A 21269-nucleotide genomic window follows, 5' to 3' on the forward strand; every position below is an offset into this window, starting at 1 on the left:
ACACCTGAGAACATTTTTGTTTACATTTTTTTCTATCAATAAGTCACAGTTATCCAGAGTATCTTTGTTTTTATTAATTGACTTTTTTGTTTGTTTTTTATTTTGGCAGAGTTCGTCGCTTGTGTCATTACATTGTCAATATGCGTTACTTTGAAATGGTCATACTCCTGGTGATTGCACTGAGCAGCATCGCACTGGCTGCAGAAGATCCTGTTCAAGCGGACGCTCCTCGTAATGATGTAGGTAGCCTTCTAAATGATAGAGGAAGACTGTCAAAATGTACAAGAATATAACTGCTATAATACTGCCCTCTATGTACAAGAATATAACTACTATAATACTGCCCCTATGTACAAAAATATAACTACTATAATACTGCCCCCTCTATGTACAAGAATATAACTACTGTAATACTGCCCCCTATGTACAGGAATATAACTACTATAATACTGCTCCTATGTACAAGAATATAACTACTATAATACTGCCCCCTATGTACAAGAATATAACTACTATAATACTGCTCCTATATACAAGAATATAACTACTATAATACTGCCCCCTATGTACAGGAATATAACTACTATAATACTGCCCCCTATATACAAGAATATAACTACTATAATACTGCTCCTATGTACAAGAATATAACTACTATAATACTGCCCCCTATGTACAAGAATATAACTACTATAATACTGCTCCTATATACAAGAATATAACTACTATAATACTGCCCACTATGTACAGGAATATAACTACTATAATACTGCCCCCTATATACAAGAATATAACTACTATAATACTGCCCCCTATGTACAAGAATATAACTACTATAACACTGCCTCCTATGTACAAGAATATAACTACTATAATACTGCCCCCTATGTACAGGAATATAACTACTATAATACTGCCCCCTATATACAAGAATATAACTGCTATGATACTGCCCTCTATGTACAAGAATATAACTACTATAACACTGCCCCTATGTACAAGAATATAACTACTATAATACTGCCCCTATGTACAAGAATATAACTACTATAATACTGCCCCCTATGTACAAGAATATAACTACTATAATACTGTCCCTATATACAAGAATATAACTACTATAATACTGCCCCCTATATACAAGAATATAACTACTATAATACTGCCCCTATGTACAAGAATATAACTACTTATTCATACGAAAAAGGAGAAAAGTTCAGGGCACTGCCCCACACCAAAAAACTTTTAGAACATCCTATACTGTGCCGAAAAAGGTGCACATGCTCTGCGGTGCCGTTGATGCAGATAAGCATATGAACATCAAAGCGGTAAAGAGGAAAAAAACATCAGGCACTCACCAATTGTTGCTTGTGCAGGTTTTTTTGTTTTATTCGTGCAGGTTACAAGTGCATGGAGTGGAGGGGAGGGAGCGGACGCTACACACGTCCAAAGACGACGGCGGCCGTTTCGCACCTGTCTGGTGCTTCAGCTGGTCTGGATTGAGCTGACATCACATCCATTATATCCACGTAGTACAAGTGGTTGATGTCAGAAATGATTAAAAAAAAGTTTAAAATCAAACTACAGTATTACTACTGAATGGGGTGCAAAATAAGCATGTACAACATATAAGGACATATAATAATATCACATATAACTGGAATCTAGAAAAATTATCCCAAGAATACGCTCAACTCATTCTTATCATTTAGTCCTAATGGACCCAGAGCATTGAACTTCATAATATATTCTGCCTCTTTTCTGAGTAAAAGTTTATGCGTATCCCCACCTCTGGCTGGAGTTTTAACTAAATCAATGCCTACAAATGACAATACATTAGGGTCAGAATCATGGGCTTCTTTTATATGATTAATCAATCTTGTTGCGCCTATTCCGCTAGAGATGGAATTTCTATGCTCCCTAAATCTTACAAACAAATGTCGAATGGTTTTGCCAATATAAAAATATTGGCACGGGCAGAATATTACATACACCACCATTTTGGACCTACAGGTAATCAGACTTTTGACATAATGTGAATGGCCACCTATTTTAAATGTTCTGCCTACTATATGGAATTGGCAAAATGAGCAATTGCCGCATCTAAAATTACCTGTAGGGCCAGCACGGTGTAGCCAAGTCATGGGCGGTAAATAGCGTTTCTTAATCAGAATATCTCCAATATTCCTGCACCTCCTGTGTGTCACTAGAGGCTTATTAATGGCCATGTCTCTAAGCTCATCAATCCCTTCAATTATATACCAGTTCTTATTTATCACTGATTTTATTGTTCGGTCCATAGGACCAAATTTAAAATTAAACACAAAACGATTTAATTGTTTTTTGGGGGGGAGATTGTTACAATTCCTGACAAGAGATCTTTTTTCAAGCTCTATTTTCTCTTCTGCTTGTGTCTGCATGGAGTTAATTAAATTCAGGGGATAACCCCTTTCCAAAAAGCGTTGTTTTAGATCTTTTGTCTGAACTTGCAAAGCATCTGTATTATTGGTGATCCTATTCAGCCTTAAGAACTGACTGAAAGGAACCGATTTCAATACATGCTCAGGATGGGCACTTTTGTAATGCAATAAAGTGTTCACTGTAGTCGGTTTCCTGTAGAGCTCCCTTGAAATTAACCCTTCATGGGCTGTTAATTTAACATCAAGGAACTCAATACTCCTATCTCCGAAAAAATGTGTGAACAACATATTGCAATTATTTTCCGAATTTAAATATGCTACAAAGGAATTGAACTGCTCCCTATCCCCATCCCAAATTATCAGGACATCGTCCACAAATCGCATGTACTTTTTTATATGTTTGATATATGGATTGATGGGACTGTAAATTAAGCGATCTTCAAGGTGCGCAAGGAACAAATTCGCAAAAGTACATGCTACCGGAGTCCCCATTGCTACTCCACTATTTTGTTGGTACCAAGTGTGCCCAAATTTGAAAGTGTTATGTTTTAAGACCAAATTCAGGGCCTCTTCAATAAAGTTTATTAGATGGGCGTCTTCACCAAGCTCTTTCAACATATCTGTAATACTGTCTATTCCAAGGTTCTGTGGAATCCTTGTGAATAGGCTTTCCACATCCAAGGAAGCCCAGTTAAATGTTTCTTGCCACTCGAACTGTTCAAGTTGCTCAATCAAATCTCTTGTATCTCTTACAAAAGATGGAATTGTTTTTAGTAATGGATGCAACAGCCAGTCAAGATATGCTGAAAGAGGTTCGGTGAGAGATCCCACTCCCGAGACTATTGGTCTGCCTGGTGGTCTCTGTTCACACTTGTGTACCTTTGGTAGCCAATACCAGTGCGGTTTTGTTGGGAAATCAGGAAAGAGTTTCTCAGCTCTATTTTTTGTTATAAGGCCAGTTGTTATCTGCCTATTCAAAAAACTACGTAATTTTTCTTTAATTTTACCTGTTGGGTCACCAGTTAGTTTCTGATAAACTGTGCAGTTATCTAGATGTTTTTTTGATTCTGCTAAATAATGATCGGTGGTCATAAGCACAGTGGCACCTCCTTTATCTGCCCTTCGTATCGTTACATTCTTGAAGGATTTAATTTTCTCTAGTGCTGCTCTTTCTGAACTAGACAAATTATTCTTCATATTGGGATATTTTAAAGCTCTTATATCTCTCAATACAACTTCCTGAAATAAATCGATACTATTACCAGGGGATATAGGCGGGGTAAAAGTTGATTTTAAGCCTCCAGTAAATTTAGTGATATTATCTAGATTGCTCTCTATAGCTGAAACATTTGCCACGTTCATTTTATCATCCGTTATACTCAACAGATGTAAAGCGTCCTCAGCTACCTTCCCAATTTCTGAACCTATCAGAGAAAAACCAAGGGGTCCTATATTGCATTGCCTTTCATCTGCTTGTTTTTGAGACGATTTATTATCTACATTAAAAAAATGTTTTTTTAAATGCAATTTTCTGCAAGCTTTATATAAGTCCACTTCGAATTCCACCATATTAAATGGTTCTGGAATGCAGAAATTTAGTCCTTGTTCTAGGATCTCGATCATATCATCATCCAGTATCTCATTAGTCAGATTGTAAACTTTTTTTTTTTTATTAGTCACTGGACTGATTGTCAGTCCCTCCAGGATACGGCTTTCCTTTTCCCTGTCAGGGGCACATTTATTTCTCCTCCGGCCTCTCCTTGTCCGCCTTCTAAAGGGTTAATGGGAAAATTCGGGTTAGATCTATCTTCACTTAATCTCCTTTTTCCCGGGGGTGGTTCCTCCTGACCGCTGGAGTCAGAGTCTGTTGTCCATGCGGCTCTTTTATTTGGTGCAGTTTTAGGTTTTTTCCCTGATTTTCCTTTCTTATAGGTAGAGAAACTGTCTTTATTTTTATTCCATCTGAAAACAGTTCCAGAATCATAGTCTGCTTTGTCTCTCAGAAACTTCTCTTTTTTGCGCTCTTTTACTATTGTTTGATATGGTATTAATTTTTTGTCCAGGTTCTGTAAAAAATGTTTCCATTGATCCTGTGATAAACGCATCTCTAGCTCTTTTCTTAATCTTATCAGTTCAGTTGTTATTTTAGCATGCTCTTGCTCATTTTTCTGTAACACAAGATCCTAGAATATAACTACTGTAATACTGCCCCCTATGTACAGGAATATAACTACTATAATACTGCCCCTATGTACAAGAATATAACTACTATAATACTGCTCCTATATACAAGAATATAACTACTATAATACTGCTCCCTATGTACAAGAATATAACTAATATAATACTGCCCCTATATACAAGAATATAACTACTATAATACTGTCCCTATATACAAGAATATAACTACTATAATACTGCTCCCTATGTACAAGAATATAACTACTATAATACTGCTCCTATGTACAAGAATATAACTACTATAATACTGCCCCTATGTACAGGAATATAACTACTATAATACTGCCCCTATATACAAGAATATAACTACTGTAATACTGCCCCCTATGTGCAAGAATATAACTACTATAATACTGCTCCTATGTACAAGAATATAACTACTATAATACTGCCCCCTATGTACAGGAATATAACTACTATAATACTGCTCCTATGTACAAGAATATAACTACTATAATACTGCCCCCTATGTACAAGAATATAACTACTATAATACTACCCCTATGTACAAGAATATAACTACTGTAATACTGCCCCCTATGTGCAAGAATATAACTACTATAATACTGCTCCTATGTACAAGAATATAACTACTATAATACTGCCCCCTATGTACAGGAATATAACTACTATAATACTGCTCCTATGTACAAGAATATAACTACTATAATACTGCCCCCAATGTACAGGAATATAACTACTATAATACTGCCCCTATATACAAGAATATAACTACTATAATACTACCCCTATGTACAAGAATATAACTACTATAATATTGCCCCCTATGTAGAAGAATATAACTACTATAATACTGCCTCCTATGTACACGAATATAACTACTATAATACTGCCCCCTATGTAGAAGAATATAACTACTATAATACTGCCCCTATGTACAGGAATATAACTACTATAATACTGCCCCTATATACAAGAATATAACTACTGTAATACTGCCCCCTATGTGCAAGAATATAACTACTATAATACTGCTCCTATGTACAAGAATATAACTACTATAATACTGCCCCCTATATACAAGAATATAACTGCTATAATACTGCCCCTATATACAAGAATATAACTACTATAATACTACCCCTATGTACAAGAATATAACTACTATAATACTGCTCCTATGTACACGAATATAACTACTATAATACTGCCCCTATGTACAAGAATATCACTGCTATAATACTGCCTCCTATGTACAAGAATATAGCTACTATAATACTGCTCCTATGTACAAGAATATAACTACTATAATACTGCCTCCTATGTACAAGAATATAACTACTATAATACTGCCCCTATGTACAAGAATATAACTACTATAATACTGCCCCCTATGTACAAGAATATAACTACTATAATACTGCCCTATATACAAGAATATAACTACTATAATACTGCCCCTATGTACAAGAATATAACTACTATAATACTGCTCCTATATACAAGAATATATTTACTATAATACTGCCCCTATGTACAAGAATATAACTACTATAATACTGCCTCCTATGTACAAGAATATAACTACTATAATACTGCCCCTATGTACAAGAATATAACTACTATAATACTGCTCCTATGTACAAGAATATAACTACTATAATACTGCCCCCTATATACAAGAATATAACTACTATAATACTGCTCCTATGTACAAGAATATAACTACTATAATACTGCCCCTATATACAAGAATATAACTACTATAATACTGCCCCCTATGTACAGGAATATAACTACTATAATACTGCCCCCTATGTACAAGAATATAACTACTATAATACTGCCCCTATGTACAAGAATATAACTACTATAATACTGCCCCTATGTACAAGAATATAACTACTATAATACTGCCCCTATATACAAGAATATAACTACTATAATACTGCTCCTATGTACAAGAATATAACTACTATAATACTGCCCCTATATACAAGAATATAACTACTATAATACTGCTCCTATATACAAGAATATAACTACTATAATACTGCTCCTATGTACAAGAATATAACTACTATAATACTGCCCCTATGTACAAGAATATAACTACTATAATACTGCTCCTATGTACAAGAATATAACTACTATAATACTGCCCCTATATACAAGAATATAACTACTATAATACTGCTCCTATGTACAAGAATATAACTACTATAATACTGCCCCTATGTACAAGAATATAACTACTATAATACTGCTCCTATGTACAAGAATATAACTACTATAATACTGCCCCTATATACAAGAATATAACTACTATAATACTGCCCCTATATACAAGAATATAACTACTATAATACTGCTCCTATGTACAAGAATATAACTACTATAATACTGCCCCTATATACAAGAATATAACTACTATAATACTGCTCCTATGTACAGGAATATAACAGTGCCGTTTGGTTGCTGTGATATAAACTTTAACACACCCCAATATCCAGCAGAGCACTGTGGGATTTTGTGCTGCTATTATATACCTATACATCAGCGGACATTGTGCAAAATGTGAGGGATACCTATCCTCAATTAATATCACTCTTGTTTCAGGTGCTGAAATACATGGATTACATCTTCACCGGGGTTTTCACCTTCGAGATGGTGATTAAGGTACTGTTATGAAGAAGCATAATACTCCTGTAATGGTTACTGCTCTTATTCAGAACCTCCCCGACTATTTGTAGTGAAGCGGCTCAGATTCGCCGCCACCACCATGTTTTCCTAAGACTGTCGCCGCATAACTTAATTAACGTGATACGGCGAAGTCACCGACTAATTAAAACCTCAGCATTTCTGGGCACTCGATACTCCACACATTTACTAATTAAAATAAAGAAACGTCTTCAAATATTACTCAGTGTTTGGAAATTTCTAAACTCCTCCACTACAACACATCGCGGATGATGGCGACTTAATCTGGAGCAATAAGCTAAATTACATGTGCGGTATTATTTATTTGCGAACTACAGAATACATCCGCCATCTATATACTGTATAGTGAGGATGGCATCAAGAGTCGAAATAGCTGATAGATTAATGGGGGTCACTAATATGATGATTCTATGTGACTTGGCCATTCCTTACATGACCACATCGTGATCTATTTCTTTCCTCCCGCAGATGATTGACTTGGGGCTGCTCCTTCATTCCGGCTCATATTTTCGGGATCTTTGGAATATTCTAGATTTTATCGTAGTCAGCGGCGCACTTGTGGCCTTCGCCTTCTCGTAAGTATTTTATGCTTCATCTCAAAATTTGCAAAGATCACACGGACAGTTTTCTGCAAATGAATTTTTTAGTATTTGCGGCATATAAAACAATAGATTTTAAAGACCATTTGCTTATTTTGTTTCTTTTAAATCCTCCATACGGTTTCGGAGATATGAGCCTTTTTATTTAGTGCTAATTTTTATAGTTTTTACCAAAGGGGTGTGGCTTGAAGGGTAAATAAGCAGAAAAGCTTAAAGACACGCCCTAGAGGATCCTGTAAGACACACCCTAGAGGAGTGTTTCTCAACTCCAGTCATCAAGACCCACCAACACATCATGTTTTCAGGTTTTCCTCAATATTAGGCAAGGAATAAGTCCATCACCTGTGCAACATTAAGGAAATCCTGAAAACCTGATCGAGGAAAACCTGAAAACATAATCTGTTGGTAGGTCATGAGGACTGGAGCTGAGAAACACTGCCCTAGAGGATCCTGTGAGACACGCCCTAGAGGAGTGTTTCTAAATTCCAGTCCTTAAGACCCATCAAAACATCAGGTTTTCCTTAATATTAGACAGGAAATAATTCCATCACTTGTACAACATTAAGGAAATCCTGAAAATCTGATTGAGGAAAACTTGAAAACATGATCTGTTGGTGGGTTTTGAGGACTGGAGTTCAGAAACACTGCCCCAGAGGATCCTGCGAGACACGCCCTAGAGGAGCCTGTGAGACACGTTCTAGAAGATCCTATGAGACATGCCCTAGAGCAGGGGTCCCCAAACTATGGCCCGCGGGCCGAATCCGGCCCCCGGAGGCCATTTACCCAGCCCGCCTCACAATTTCCTTGTGTTATTTCAATTGCAAGCGCACAGGCGCTTACAATTGAAATAACCCGCCGAGCGCTACACGGGAAGTCTCGTTCCTGTGTAGACGCTCGGCACTCGTTGTCCGGACCTAGAATGATTACATCATGACGCACGACGTGCTCATCTAGGCCTTACAGCCGAAGACAGAGGAGCCGGGACCACAGCGCGGGAGCGGCTGCAGTGGTAGGTAAAGCAGAATTTCACTTTTTTTTTACTGGGCATGGAGGAGAATCAGAGAGCTGGATCTATATGGGGGATTGATGGGACCTATATGGGGGAGAGCTGGACATATATGGGGGAGAGACCTGGCCTTATATGAGGGAGACTGCATGGGACCTATATGGGGGAGACTGCATGGGACCTATATGGGGGAGACTGCATGAGACCTATATGGGGAAGAGCATGGGACCTATATGAGGGAAAGAGCTGGACCTATATGGGGGAGAGAGCTGGACCTATATGGGGAGAGAGCTGGACTTATATGGGGAGAGAGCTGGACCTATATGGGGAGAGAGCTGGACTTATATGGGGAGAGAGCTGGACTTATATGGGGAGAGAGCTGGACTTATATGGGGGAGAGAGCTGGACTTATATGGGGAGAGAGCTGGACTTATATGGGGAGAGAGCTGAACTTATATGGGGGAGAGAGCTGGACCTATATGGGGAGAGAGCTGGACTTATATGGGGAGAGAGCTGGACTTATATGGGGGAGAGAGCTGGACTTATATGGGGGAGAGAGCTGGACTTATATGGGGGAGAGAGCTGGACTTATATGGGGGAGAGAGCTGGACCTATATGGGGAGAGAGCTGGACCTATATGGGGGAGAGAGCTGGACTTATATGGGGGAGAGAGCTGGACTTATATGGGGGAGAGAGCTGGACCTATATGGGGGAGAGAGCTGGACCTATATGGGGGAGAGAGCTGGACTTATATGGGGGAGAGAGCTGGACTTATATGGGGGAGAGAGCTGGACCTATATGGGGGAGAGAGCTGGACTTATATGGGGGAGAGAGCTGGACTTATATGGGGGAGAGAGCTGGACTTATATGGGGGAGAGAGCTGGACTTATATGGGGGAGAGAGCTGGACTTATATGGGGGAGAGAGCTGGACTTATATGGGGGAGAGAGCTGGACTTATATGGGGGAGAGAGCTGGACTTATATGGGGGAGAGAGCTGGACCTATATGGGGAGAGAGCTGGACCTATATGGGGGAGAGAGCTGGACTTATATGGGGGAGAGAGCTGGACTTATATGGGGGAGAGAGCTGGACTTATATGGGGGAGAGAGCTGGACTTATATGGGGGAGAGAGCTGGACTTATATGGGGGAGAGAGCTGGACTTATATGGGGGAGAGAGCTGGACCTATATGGGGAGAGAGCTGGACCTATATGGGGGAGAGAGCTGGACTTATATGGGGGAGAGAGCTGGACTTATATGGGGGAGAGAGCTGGACCTATATGGGGGAGAGAGCTGGACCTATATGGGGGAGAGAGCTGGACTTATATGGGGGAGAGAGCTGGACTTATATGGGGGAGAGAGCTGGACCTATATGGGGGAGAGAGCTGGACTTATATGGGGGAGAGAGCTGGACTTATATGGGGGAGAGAGCTGGACTTATATGGGGGAGAGAGCTGGACTTATATGGGGGAGAGAGCTGGACTTATATGGGGGAGAGAGCTGGACTTATATGGGGGAGAGAGCTGGACTTATATGGGGGAGAGAGCTGGACTTATATGGGGGAGAGAGCTGGACCTATATGGGGAGAGAGCTGGACCTATATGGGGGAGAGAGCTGGACTTATATGGGGGAGAGAGCTGGACTTATATGGGGGAGAGAGCTGGACTTATATGGGGGAGAGAGCTGGACTTATATGGGGGAGAGAGCTGGACTTATATGGGGGAGAGAGCTGGACTTATATGGGGGAGAGAGCTGGACCTATATGGGGAGAGAGCTGGACCTATATGGGGGAGAGAGCTGGACTTATATGGGGGAGAGAGCTGGACTTATATGGGGGAGAGAGCTGGACCTATATGGGGGAGAGAGCTGGACCTATATGGGGAGAGAGCTGGACTTATATGGGGAGAGAGCTGGACCTATATGGGGGAGAGAGCTGGACCTATATGGGGAGAGAGCTGGACTTATATGGGGAGAGAGCTGGACTTATATGGGGGAGAGAGCTGGACCTATATGGGGGAGAGAGCTGGACCTATATGGGGGAGAGAGCTGGACCTATATGGGGGAGAGAGCTGGACATATATGGGGGAGAGAGCTGGACCTATATGGGGAGAGAGCTGGACTTATATGGGGAGAGAGCTGGACTTATATGGGGGAGAGAGCTGGACTTATATGGGGGAGAGAGCTGGACCTATATGGGGAGAGAGCTGGACTTATATGGGGAGAGAGCTGGACTTATATGGGGGAGAGAGCTGGACCTATATGGGGGAGAGAGCTGGACCTATATGGGGGAGAGAGCTGGACCTATATGGGGGAGAGAGCTGGACCTATATGGGGGAGAGAGCTGGACCTATATGGGGGAGAGAGCTGGACCTATATGGGGGAGAGAGCTGGACCTATATGGGGGAGAGAGCTGGACCTATATGGGGAGAGAGCTGGACCTATATGGGGGAGAGAGCTGGACCTATATGGGGGAGAAAGCTGGATCTATATGGGGGAGAGAGCTGGACATATATGGGGGAGAGAGCTGGACCTATATGGGGAGAGAGCTGGACTTATATGGGGAGAGAGCTGGACTTATATGGGGGAGAGAGCTGGACTTATATGGGGGAGAGAGCTGGACCTATATGGGGAGAGAGCTGGACTTATATGGGGAGAGAGCTGGACTTATATGGGGGAGAGAGCTGGACCTATATGGGGGAGAGAGCTGGACCTATATGGGGGAGAGAGCTGGACCTATATGGGGGAGAGAGCTGGACCTATATGGGGGAGAGAGCTGGACCTATATGGGGGAGAGAGCTGGACCTATATGGGGGAGAGAGCTGGACCTATATGGGGGAGAGAGCTGGACCTATATGGGGGAGAGAGCTGGACCTATATGGGGGAGAGAGCTGGACCTATATGGGGAGAGAGCTGGACCTATATGGGGGAGAGAGCTGGACCTATATGGGGGAGAGAGCTGGACCTATATGGGGAGAGAGCTGGACCTATATGGGGAGAGAGCTGGACTTATATGGGGAGAGAGCTGGACTTATATGGGGAGAGAGCTGGACCTATATGGGGGAGAGAGCTGGACCTATATGGGGGAGAGAGCTGGACCTATATGGGGGAGAGAGCTGGACCTATATGGGGGAGAGAGCTGGACCTATATGGGGGAGAGAGCTGGACCTATATGGGGGGAGAGCTGGACCTATATGGGGGAGAGAGCTGGACCTATATGGGGAGAGAGCTGGACTTATATGGGGAGAGAGCTGGACTTATATGGGGAGAGAGCTGGACCTATATGGGGGAGAGAGCTGGACCTATATGGGGGAGAGAGCTGGACCTATATGGGGGAGAGAGCTGGACCTATATGGGGGAGAGAGCTGGACCTATATGGGGGAGAGAGCTGGACTTATATGGGGGAGAGAGCTGGACCTATATGGGGGAGAGAGCTGGACCTATATGGGGGAGAGAGCTGGACTTATATGGGGGAGAGAGCTGGACCTATATGGGGGAGAGAGCTGGACTTATATGGGGGAGAGAGCTGGACCTATATGGGGGAGAGAGCTGGACCTATATGGGGGAGAGAGCTGGACCTATATGGGGGAGAGAGCTGGACCTATATGGGGAGAGAGCTGGACCTATATGGGGGAGAGAGCTGGACCTATATGGGGGAGAGAGCTGGACCTATATGGGGGAGAGAGCTGGACCTATATGGGGGAGAGAGCTGGACCTATATGGGGGAGAGAGCTGGACCTATATGGGGGAGAGAGCTGGACCTATATGGGGGAGAGAGCTGGACCTATATGGGGGAGAGAGCTGGACCTATATGGGGAGAGAGCTGGACCTATATGGGGGAGAGAGCTGGACCTATATGGGGGAGAGAGCTGACCTATATGGGGGAGAGAGCTGGACTTATATGGGGGAGAGAGCTGGACTTATATGGGGGAGAGAGCTGGACCTATATGGGGAGAGAGCTGGACTTATATGGGGAGAGAGCTGGACTTATATGGGGAGAGAGCTGGACCTATATGGGGGAGAGAGCTGGACTTAAATGGGGGAGAGAGCTGGACCTATATGGGGGAGAGAGCTGGACCTATATGGGGGAGAGAGCTGGACCTATATGGGGAGAGAGCTGGACCTATATGGGGGAGAGAGCTGGACCTATATGGGGGAGAGAGCTGGACCTATATGGGGGAGAGAGCTGGACCTATATGGGGGAGAGAGCTGGACCTATATGGGGGAGAGAGCTGGACCTATATGGGGGAGAGAGCTGGACCTATATGGGGGAGAGAGCTGGACCTATATGGGGGAGAGAGCTGGACCTATATGGGGAGAGAGCTGGACCTATATGGGGGAGAGAGCTGGACCTATATGGGGGAGAGAGCTGGACCTATATGGGGGAGAGAGCTGGACTTATATGGGGGAGAGAGCTGGACTTATATGGGGGAGAGAGCTGGACCTATATGGGGGAGAGAGCTGGACCTATATGGGGGAGAGAGCTGGACCTATATGGGGGAGAGAGCTGGACCTATATGGGGGAGAGAGCTGGACCTATATGGGGGAGAGAGCTGGACCTATATGGGGGAGAGAGCTGGACTTATATGGGGGAGAGAGCTGGACTTATATGGGGGAGAGAGCTGGACCTATATGGGGGAGAGAGCTGGACCTATATGGGGGAGAGAGCTGGACCTATATGGGGGAGAGAGCTGGACCTATATGGGGGAGAGAGCTGGACCTATATGGGGGAGAGAGCTGGACCTATATGGGGGAGAGAGCTGGACCTATATGGGGGAGAGAGCTGGACCTATATGGGGACAGAGTGCTGGACCTATATGGGGGAGAGAGAAGCACATTTCAGAGGTGCACTGTGCTGTATTTGGGGGTACAGTGTATGTAAGTGTTATATTTACTATTTCTTTATTTTGAATGTTGTATTTGTTCCCTTTTTGTTTTACTTTAAAATGAGATACGTGTAGTGTGCATAGGGATTTTCATAGTTTTTCTTATAGTCCGGCCCTCCAACGGTCTGAGGGACAGTGAACTGGCCCCCTGTGTAAAAAGTTTGGGGACCCCTGCCCTAGAGGATCCTGAGACACTGCCCTAGAGCAGTGTTTCCCAACTCCAGTCCTCAAGACCCACCAACACATCTTTTTTTGTCTCAATATTAGACAGGAAATAATTCCATCACCTTTGCAACATTAAGGAAATCCTGAAAGTCTAATTGAGGAAAACTTGAAAACATCTGTTGGTGGGTCTTAAGGACTGGGGTTGAGAAACACTGCCTAAAGGTGGCTTTACACGCTACGACATTGCTAAACCGATCTCGTTGGGGTCACGGAATTTGTGACACACATCCAGACGCTTTAGCGATGTCGTTGCGTGTGACACCTATGAGCGATTTTGAATCGTCGCAAAAACGTTCAAAATCGCTCATCGGTGACATGGGGGTCCCTTCCCAATTATCGTTGCTGTTGCGGTAACGATGTTGTTTGTCGTTCCTGCGGCAGCACACATCGCTATGTGTGACGCCGCTGGAACGACAAACATCTCCTTACCTGCGTCCACCGGAAAAGGAGGAAGGAAGGAGGTGGGTGGCATGTTCCGGCCGCTCATCTCCTCCCCTCCTTTTCTATTGGCCGGCGGTTCAGTGACGCTGCTGTGATGTCGCTGTGACGCCCTTAGAAAGGAGGCGGTTCACCGTTCACAGCGACGTCGCTGCATGGGTATGTGCGTGTGACGCTGCCGTAGCGATAATGTTCACTACGGCAGCGATCACCACATATCGTTACAACGACGGGGGCGGGTGCTATCGCGCTCGACATCGCTAGCAGTTGCTAGCAATGTCGTAGTGTGTAAAGCGGCCCTTATAGGATCTTCTGAGACACGCCCTAGAGGATCTTCTGAGACACACCCTAGAGGAGAGTTTCTAAATTCCAGTCCTCAAGACCCAACAACACATTATGTTTTTCTCAATATTAGACAGGAAATAATTCCATCACCTTTGCAACATTAGGGAGAACCTGAAAACATGATCTGTTGGTGGGTCTTGAAAACTGGAGTTAAGAAACACTGCCCTAGAGGACCCTGTAAGACACACCCTAGAGGATCTGGGAGACACGCCCCTTTACTAAAGACCATTAAAATGAGCACTAACTAAAAAGTGCCCATATCTCTGGAACTGAAAAAATATAATAAATACTCAGGAGAACAGAAAAATAAAAGGAAAAACTGGACGCATCCTGATGACAGGTCCTTTTTAAAGTACAACTTCATAATGGAGGATAATTACCTATTAGGTAAATTTTCTTATGGTATCTAGCGTTTTTTTGCAATTATCAGCAAAGTATTTTTTTTTTTGTAATTGCACCATAATATCACATGTAAAGCGCCATGGAATAAATGGTGCTATAATAATAAATAATAATAATATAAATTTAAAAAGCAATGTATTTTATGTGCTCTTACATACAGTAAATATGATATTTTTATTTTTTTGTATGGTTTCTGCATAAAATCTGTCTCTAAAATATAAAACACCAATTAATTCAAGCTGACTTTACAGTAACAAAAAAAAAGTCACCATAAGTCAGCAATATATATTTTAAAGGGTTATTTCCAATTTCATAAATGGGTACTGAGGTATAGGGATTATAAATACAAGACATTTTGGAATTTATGGCTTATTAATATTTGTAGCTGTTGATATATTAATGCTTTTCTTTTTGTTTACAGCTTGTTCCCTTGGCGACTGACCACCCCTGCAAATACTAGAGCATGAACATTGCTTACGGCTCATTTGTTTTGAAGCTGGCCAAGATCGCCATTTCTTCCTGATCCCGGCCGGCTTCAGCGCAGTGCTTACAAGCTAGAAAGTTGCGGTGGTCGGTCTCCTAGGCAACAAGCTGTAAACAAAACAACAGAAAAGTGTTAATATCTCAAGAACGGCTGCAAATTTTAATAAGCTGTAAATTGCAAAAGTGATTGTACTTACCAGAACAGTGTTCATCATTGTATGAAAAGGGCAGATTTAGCACCTAATCGCGTATAATCATTTATGTATTTGTTGATGAATGGACTATTTGTCTGCGCTGTAAACACTCTGTGCTGCTGTTGAGTCTTTTTGTTTTTGTTTTTTTTGCATTGTGGGAATTTTGTGTGTATGTCACTGATTATAAGCTCTCTCTTTGTCTCCTTGTCGCTGGATTCTCTCTTTTCTTCTCTAGGAGTTTTGTTGGGTAAATTCAATTTATTCTTTTTTTATTTTTCCGGCACATACAGGGGTTCCTGTATGTCTTCACTTATATCTTAGCCTCATTGGAATGATACCATCTGATCCTCTCTCCACCATTTCAACCTTCCTAAAATCAGAGGCAATCCCGGCTCATTGTATCGTTAGAATATGCCATAGCTTTATGATTGTTGAGGGTCTGACCCTCTATGCCCCCACCAACTGGGCCGATTCTACACCTCTTTAGTCTTTCCTTGCGCAGCAGTGCACCTGATGCCTGTTGTCCAATTCACTGCAGCAGTTGCCCTGCACAGCCGGTTAAGCGGAAAAAAATAAAAATAGACCCCTTTCCTTTTCAGAATTGGGGGGGTCCCAGAGGGCAAACCCTCACTCAATAAAGGACCAAGTACATGTTGGCATTGCCAAAGTAAGTGGTATAAGTGGGGATGGGGATAGGGGCTTGTTCTGGGTGGGTTTAGAGGCTCCTCCAGGGTGGGGTTTAGAGGCCCATCCATGGTAAGGGATGGAGACTCCTCCAGGGTGGGGGAGGGAGACTTCTCCAGGGTGGGGGAAGGAGCCTTTTCCAGGGTGGGGAATGGCGCCTCCTCCAGGGTGGGAGAGGGAGCCTTTTCCAGGGTGGGAGAGGGAGCCTCCTCCAGGGTGGGGGATGGAGCCTCCTCCGATGTGGGGGATGGAGCCTCCTCCAGTGTGTGGGATGGAACCTCCTCCAGGGTGGGGGATGGAGCCTCCTCCAGTGTGTGGAATGGAGCCTCCTCCAGGGTGGGGGATGGAGCCTCCTCCAAGGTGGGGGATGGAGCCTCTTCCAGGATGGTGGAGGGAGCCTCCTCCAGTGTGGGGGATGGAGCCTCCTCCAGTGTGGGGGATGGAGCCTCCTCCAGGGTGGGGCATCCTCACACAAAGTAATGGAATATTCCATCAGCTTACAAGATAGGAGTAGCTCTTTAAGAGTCCCATTGTATCACACAGTAGACGTAGACAACCATATGGGCATTACGCACCACTATGTCCTTAAAAAGAAGAATTACCGTCTCCCGTTTGTGGGGGCATCAAATACAGAAAATAACAAATGTCAGATTTCCTTGCAGCGCCTCCACAAGAATAAAATTAAGCATTACAGTCCCCCTAAAGTCGTTGGGTTTGCCATTGAGTACTTGGATCCTCCAGAGTAAAGTTGGAGGCTTACGAGTCTTAGGAAATCCACCAGGTCTAGATTTCTTGGAACTTGCGCCATTTTCATGGTTGTAATGTGTCCACATTTACCTTTATTGCCATATTAAATGCCCCACAAATACCATACACCATAGACAAAATTTAGCAATCAAGAGACTCTCAGCTTGAGCATTAAAACTACTGGAACCTGCAGTGACCAAAAAGTCTCTTCCCAAAAAATCTGATGGGTTTCTCCTTTACAACATCTTTTTCCTTCCGCACCAGTTTTCCATAAGTGTCCATGAATGTTGAGTGCCGATCCACCCCCTCTCATTATGATATATCAGGGTTCAAGGCATGATCTCTGCATTTAGTAATCCACCCATTCACTTACCTCATTCAACCCTGACTAACCTCAGGAATACAATATAATTGTATTATAAGAGGGGCAACCGTAATCCGCACCCTCTCCCTCCGCCATTCCACTCTGATGACTTGTTATACCTGTGCTGTGATGGACATAATTCCCACAAGTCATTTTTTTGTTCTTTTGTTTTGAACCAAAGAAGGTAAAATTTTCTGAACAATTTAATAATGCAAATAGTGGCACAGCTGTATAGGTCTGAATGCAACAATAAAAACGATACCAGTCTTATAGAATTCCGATATTCTAGCACTGAGATATCACACTTTGAAGCTATAAGCAAATTAGACTGCATTGGGGGCGTGTCCATGCTGACACCAAAAACAATGACACGCCTCCAAAGCACTTCCAGGTTAATTTGCACTTTACTTCGATGCTTGATTACTCAGCTCTGGAACATCGGATTTATACAAGACCGGTATCGTTTTTATTGTTTTAATAGGACCTATACAGCTGTACCACTAGTTTAACTAGTTAGATCGTCCTGACAGATTCCTTTTAATAGTCTTTTATCACACGGTTGTGATATTCGGAAGTGGACCTGTCATTGTCCTCTTCTTTTGTCCAATCCGGCACATGGTATTACTCACAACAGGTCTGCATGAATAACCAGGATACGCATGTGTATCGCATGTTCTGCTTTAGGGGAAGACCCCTGTAGGCTGTGGACAAGCATTGGTAACCTTGGGAATTAGGTTTTGGTTAATATCTAACAAGAATACATATCTGATTTAACCTATAAACAAGTCAACAGCGCCAGGATTGAATGTTATCTACGATCAAACTGTTGTTTGCAGGATGTATCAGGAAATCGAGAAATCTTTCAATCCTGGCCTGCTGCCTCCCTTCTTGCCAGTGCTCCTGCATATCCGTCTAGTCAACAGCATGTGTGCCTATAATACAGAGGAACCGAACATGTTATACTGCCTATGTATAAATATCATAATTCTACATTATCCGTAGACTGTGACACCAATGAAGATTATTTTCAAGACATGCCAACCTACTGTATACTAGTTCTTGTTAGTGCTCGCAGACCATCTTTTTTTTCTCTTCTTTAATGTATAAAATTCCTAATGGAAAACACTTTGAAATTCTACCTCTAATAAGTAATCCTCTAACAACGGAAGTGTCAAGCTACCACTAGGGGGCGCATGGACTCAGGTAGGAAAAAAAATTCCTGAGTGTAGTTAGACAGAAGCCCTCTAGAGGTCACTAGCAAGACCACGGAAAGTTAATCAGTCAGGGTCAAGCCGGGATGTCACTTCGGTACCGAGGAGAAAACAAGCCGAAGTCAAAGAACAGAGCCGAGGTCGGATACCGGGAGAGCAAGACAGCACAGGGGAGGACATGGGGAACACAGGACAGGACAGGAGATCAGAGGACAGAGAGGTATGGACAAAAGGACGGGTGGGAGGGTCAGGTCAGGTCGAGGAAACGGAGGTCAGGTCAGCTGAGGCAAGAGGAATGAAACTCAGATCGGGCAAGGGGAGCAGAGGTCAGGACAAACAGTAGCAGGACAAGACCCAGAGCACGCCTCATAGGAACGGAGCCACAGCAGAGCCGGAATTATTACTGGCGGCGTTCCAGAGGCAGCAGCACCAAGATATGGTGGCGTGATCCCCGGAACGAGGCCAGAGCAAACAGCATACATGCACCAGCTCAGGAACGGCAGAGCCATGCATGAATCATGACAGGAAGTAGTTTTGATTTTATTGCCGACTGCTTATTGCCTAGGATACCGACCACCTCTGCAGTCTATCAGTGGTGGATGGAGTGCTGCGCATACAAGCTCTTTGCTATAGAACTTGTAAGCAGTGGTCTGATGGTGGTCAGTTTCAGTACCCTGAAGCTCTTGGATTGAACTGTCAGGGAGATGCCAATGAACCTTAATCCATTGACACCATTGACAAACACATTGACAGGTTGGCCAAACACTAGAGATTTTGGTCAGCCAAAAATGGCCTCCTAAGACCATATTCTTACAGACGTTGGTGTCTGTTTGTGATATGAGATGGCAGATATCTTGACAAAAAGGGCCAAACAACATATATGTATCCCATTAATGGAAGCCCGGAGCTGGCCACAGATCACAGCTAAGGTTAGTTGGTCATTATGTCCAAATTATTAAATTTAACTACTGGTGTAGTCGTCCAACCGTCACTGACCAACCATGGATAAATGTAATGGACGAAAAAACGCTTATGGCAAGCTCTGGGACGAGAGTAAACAATCATAATGTTGGTTAAGTTTAGTAGCTGTTCTACAGCATCCATACTATGATTCGCTTGCGATTCCACTTAAAGGGGTTGTCCTGAACTAAGGCGGGCTTTGCACGTTGCGACATCGCACGCCGATGCTGCGATGTCGCACGCGATAGTCCCCGCCCCCGTCGCAGGTACAATATCTTGTGAAAGCTGGCGTAGCGAAAATTATCGCTACGCCGGCTTCACATGCACTCACCTGCCCTGCGACCGTCGCTCTGGCCTGCGACCCGCCTCCTTATTAAGGGGGCGGGTCGTGCGGCGTCACTGCGACGTCACACGGCAGGCGGCCAATCGGACCGGAGGGGCGGAGATGAGTGGGATGTAAACATCCCGCCCACCTCCTTCCTTCTGTATATTCTACGGAAGCCGCGGTGACGCCGGTAGGAGATGTTCATCGCTCCTGCGGCTTCACACACAGCAATGTGTGCTGCCGCAGGAGCGAGGAACAACATCGGACCGTCGCGTCAGCGTAATTATGGATTACGCCGACGCTGCACCGATGATACGATTACGACGCTTTTGCGCTCGTTAATCATATCATCGAGCCTTTACACACTACGATGTCGCATGCGATGCCGGAAGTACGTCATTTTCAATTTGACCCCACCAACATCGCACCTGCGATGTCGTAGTGTGCAAAGCCCGCCTAAAGGTCCCATGGGCACCGAATGTACATTGCATATGGAGTCATAACAGCGTAGCTCAGTACACTGCATAGTGGCCATTCTAGGTACTGCAGATAATTGGATCTGAGCTCAAGTACCTAAGAATGGCTACTACATATTGTACGGAACCGGGTTGTCTGAACTCCACACACTGTATGCGTTTGACCGCCAAGCTGATCGGATGTCAGAGCCTCACCAATCCTGTGCTTTGTCAAGGTCATCAATAACATTGAACTAGATGGACCTAGGTCTTTTTTCAACCTATGTAACTTTGTAATTATATAACATAGTCCCTGAAGAAAATTTCGATCACCACATGGTCTGTACTAACTAGGCTTCATGAAATCCATTGGGTCGTAATTTGGTGCAAGCGGCACCTAGAACCAAGCCCTCTGGAACTACCAACTAGGGCTTATTTTAAGAGTAGGACTTATATTTTAAGCATACTCCAAAAAGCCCAAAAAATTCCTACTAGGGCTTATTTTCAGAGCTGGTCTTATTTTCAGGGAAAACCGGGTAGACTGATGTTGGTTATGTAGCCTACTAGTAATGGAGGCATGTCTCATTCTGCCAAGACACAGAATCG

At 43.6% G+C, this 21269-nt stretch overlaps 1 protein-coding gene across 6 annotated transcripts in view; it reads left to right on the top strand.

The window, feature by feature from the left end:
* The window catches only part of CACNA1B (calcium voltage-gated channel subunit alpha1 B), a 391414-nt gene that overhangs the window by 302062 nt on the left and 68083 nt on the right, over window positions 1-21269 (top strand). For all 6 annotated transcript variants that reach the window (XM_075324631.1, XM_075324630.1, XM_075324633.1 and 3 more), the window contains 3 exons: window positions 110-239; window positions 7242-7301; window positions 7812-7918. In XM_075324631.1, the coding sequence (XP_075180746.1) occupies window positions 110-239; window positions 7242-7301; window positions 7812-7918 (297 nt within the window). The remainder of the gene's footprint in view (window positions 1-109; window positions 240-7241; window positions 7302-7811; window positions 7919-21269) is intronic.

The sequence above is a fragment of the Anomaloglossus baeobatrachus genome, chromosome 9 (genome assembly GCF_048569485.1).
Source record: "Anomaloglossus baeobatrachus isolate aAnoBae1 chromosome 9, aAnoBae1.hap1, whole genome shotgun sequence".
NCBI lineage: Eukaryota > Metazoa > Chordata > Amphibia > Anura > Aromobatidae > Anomaloglossus > Anomaloglossus baeobatrachus.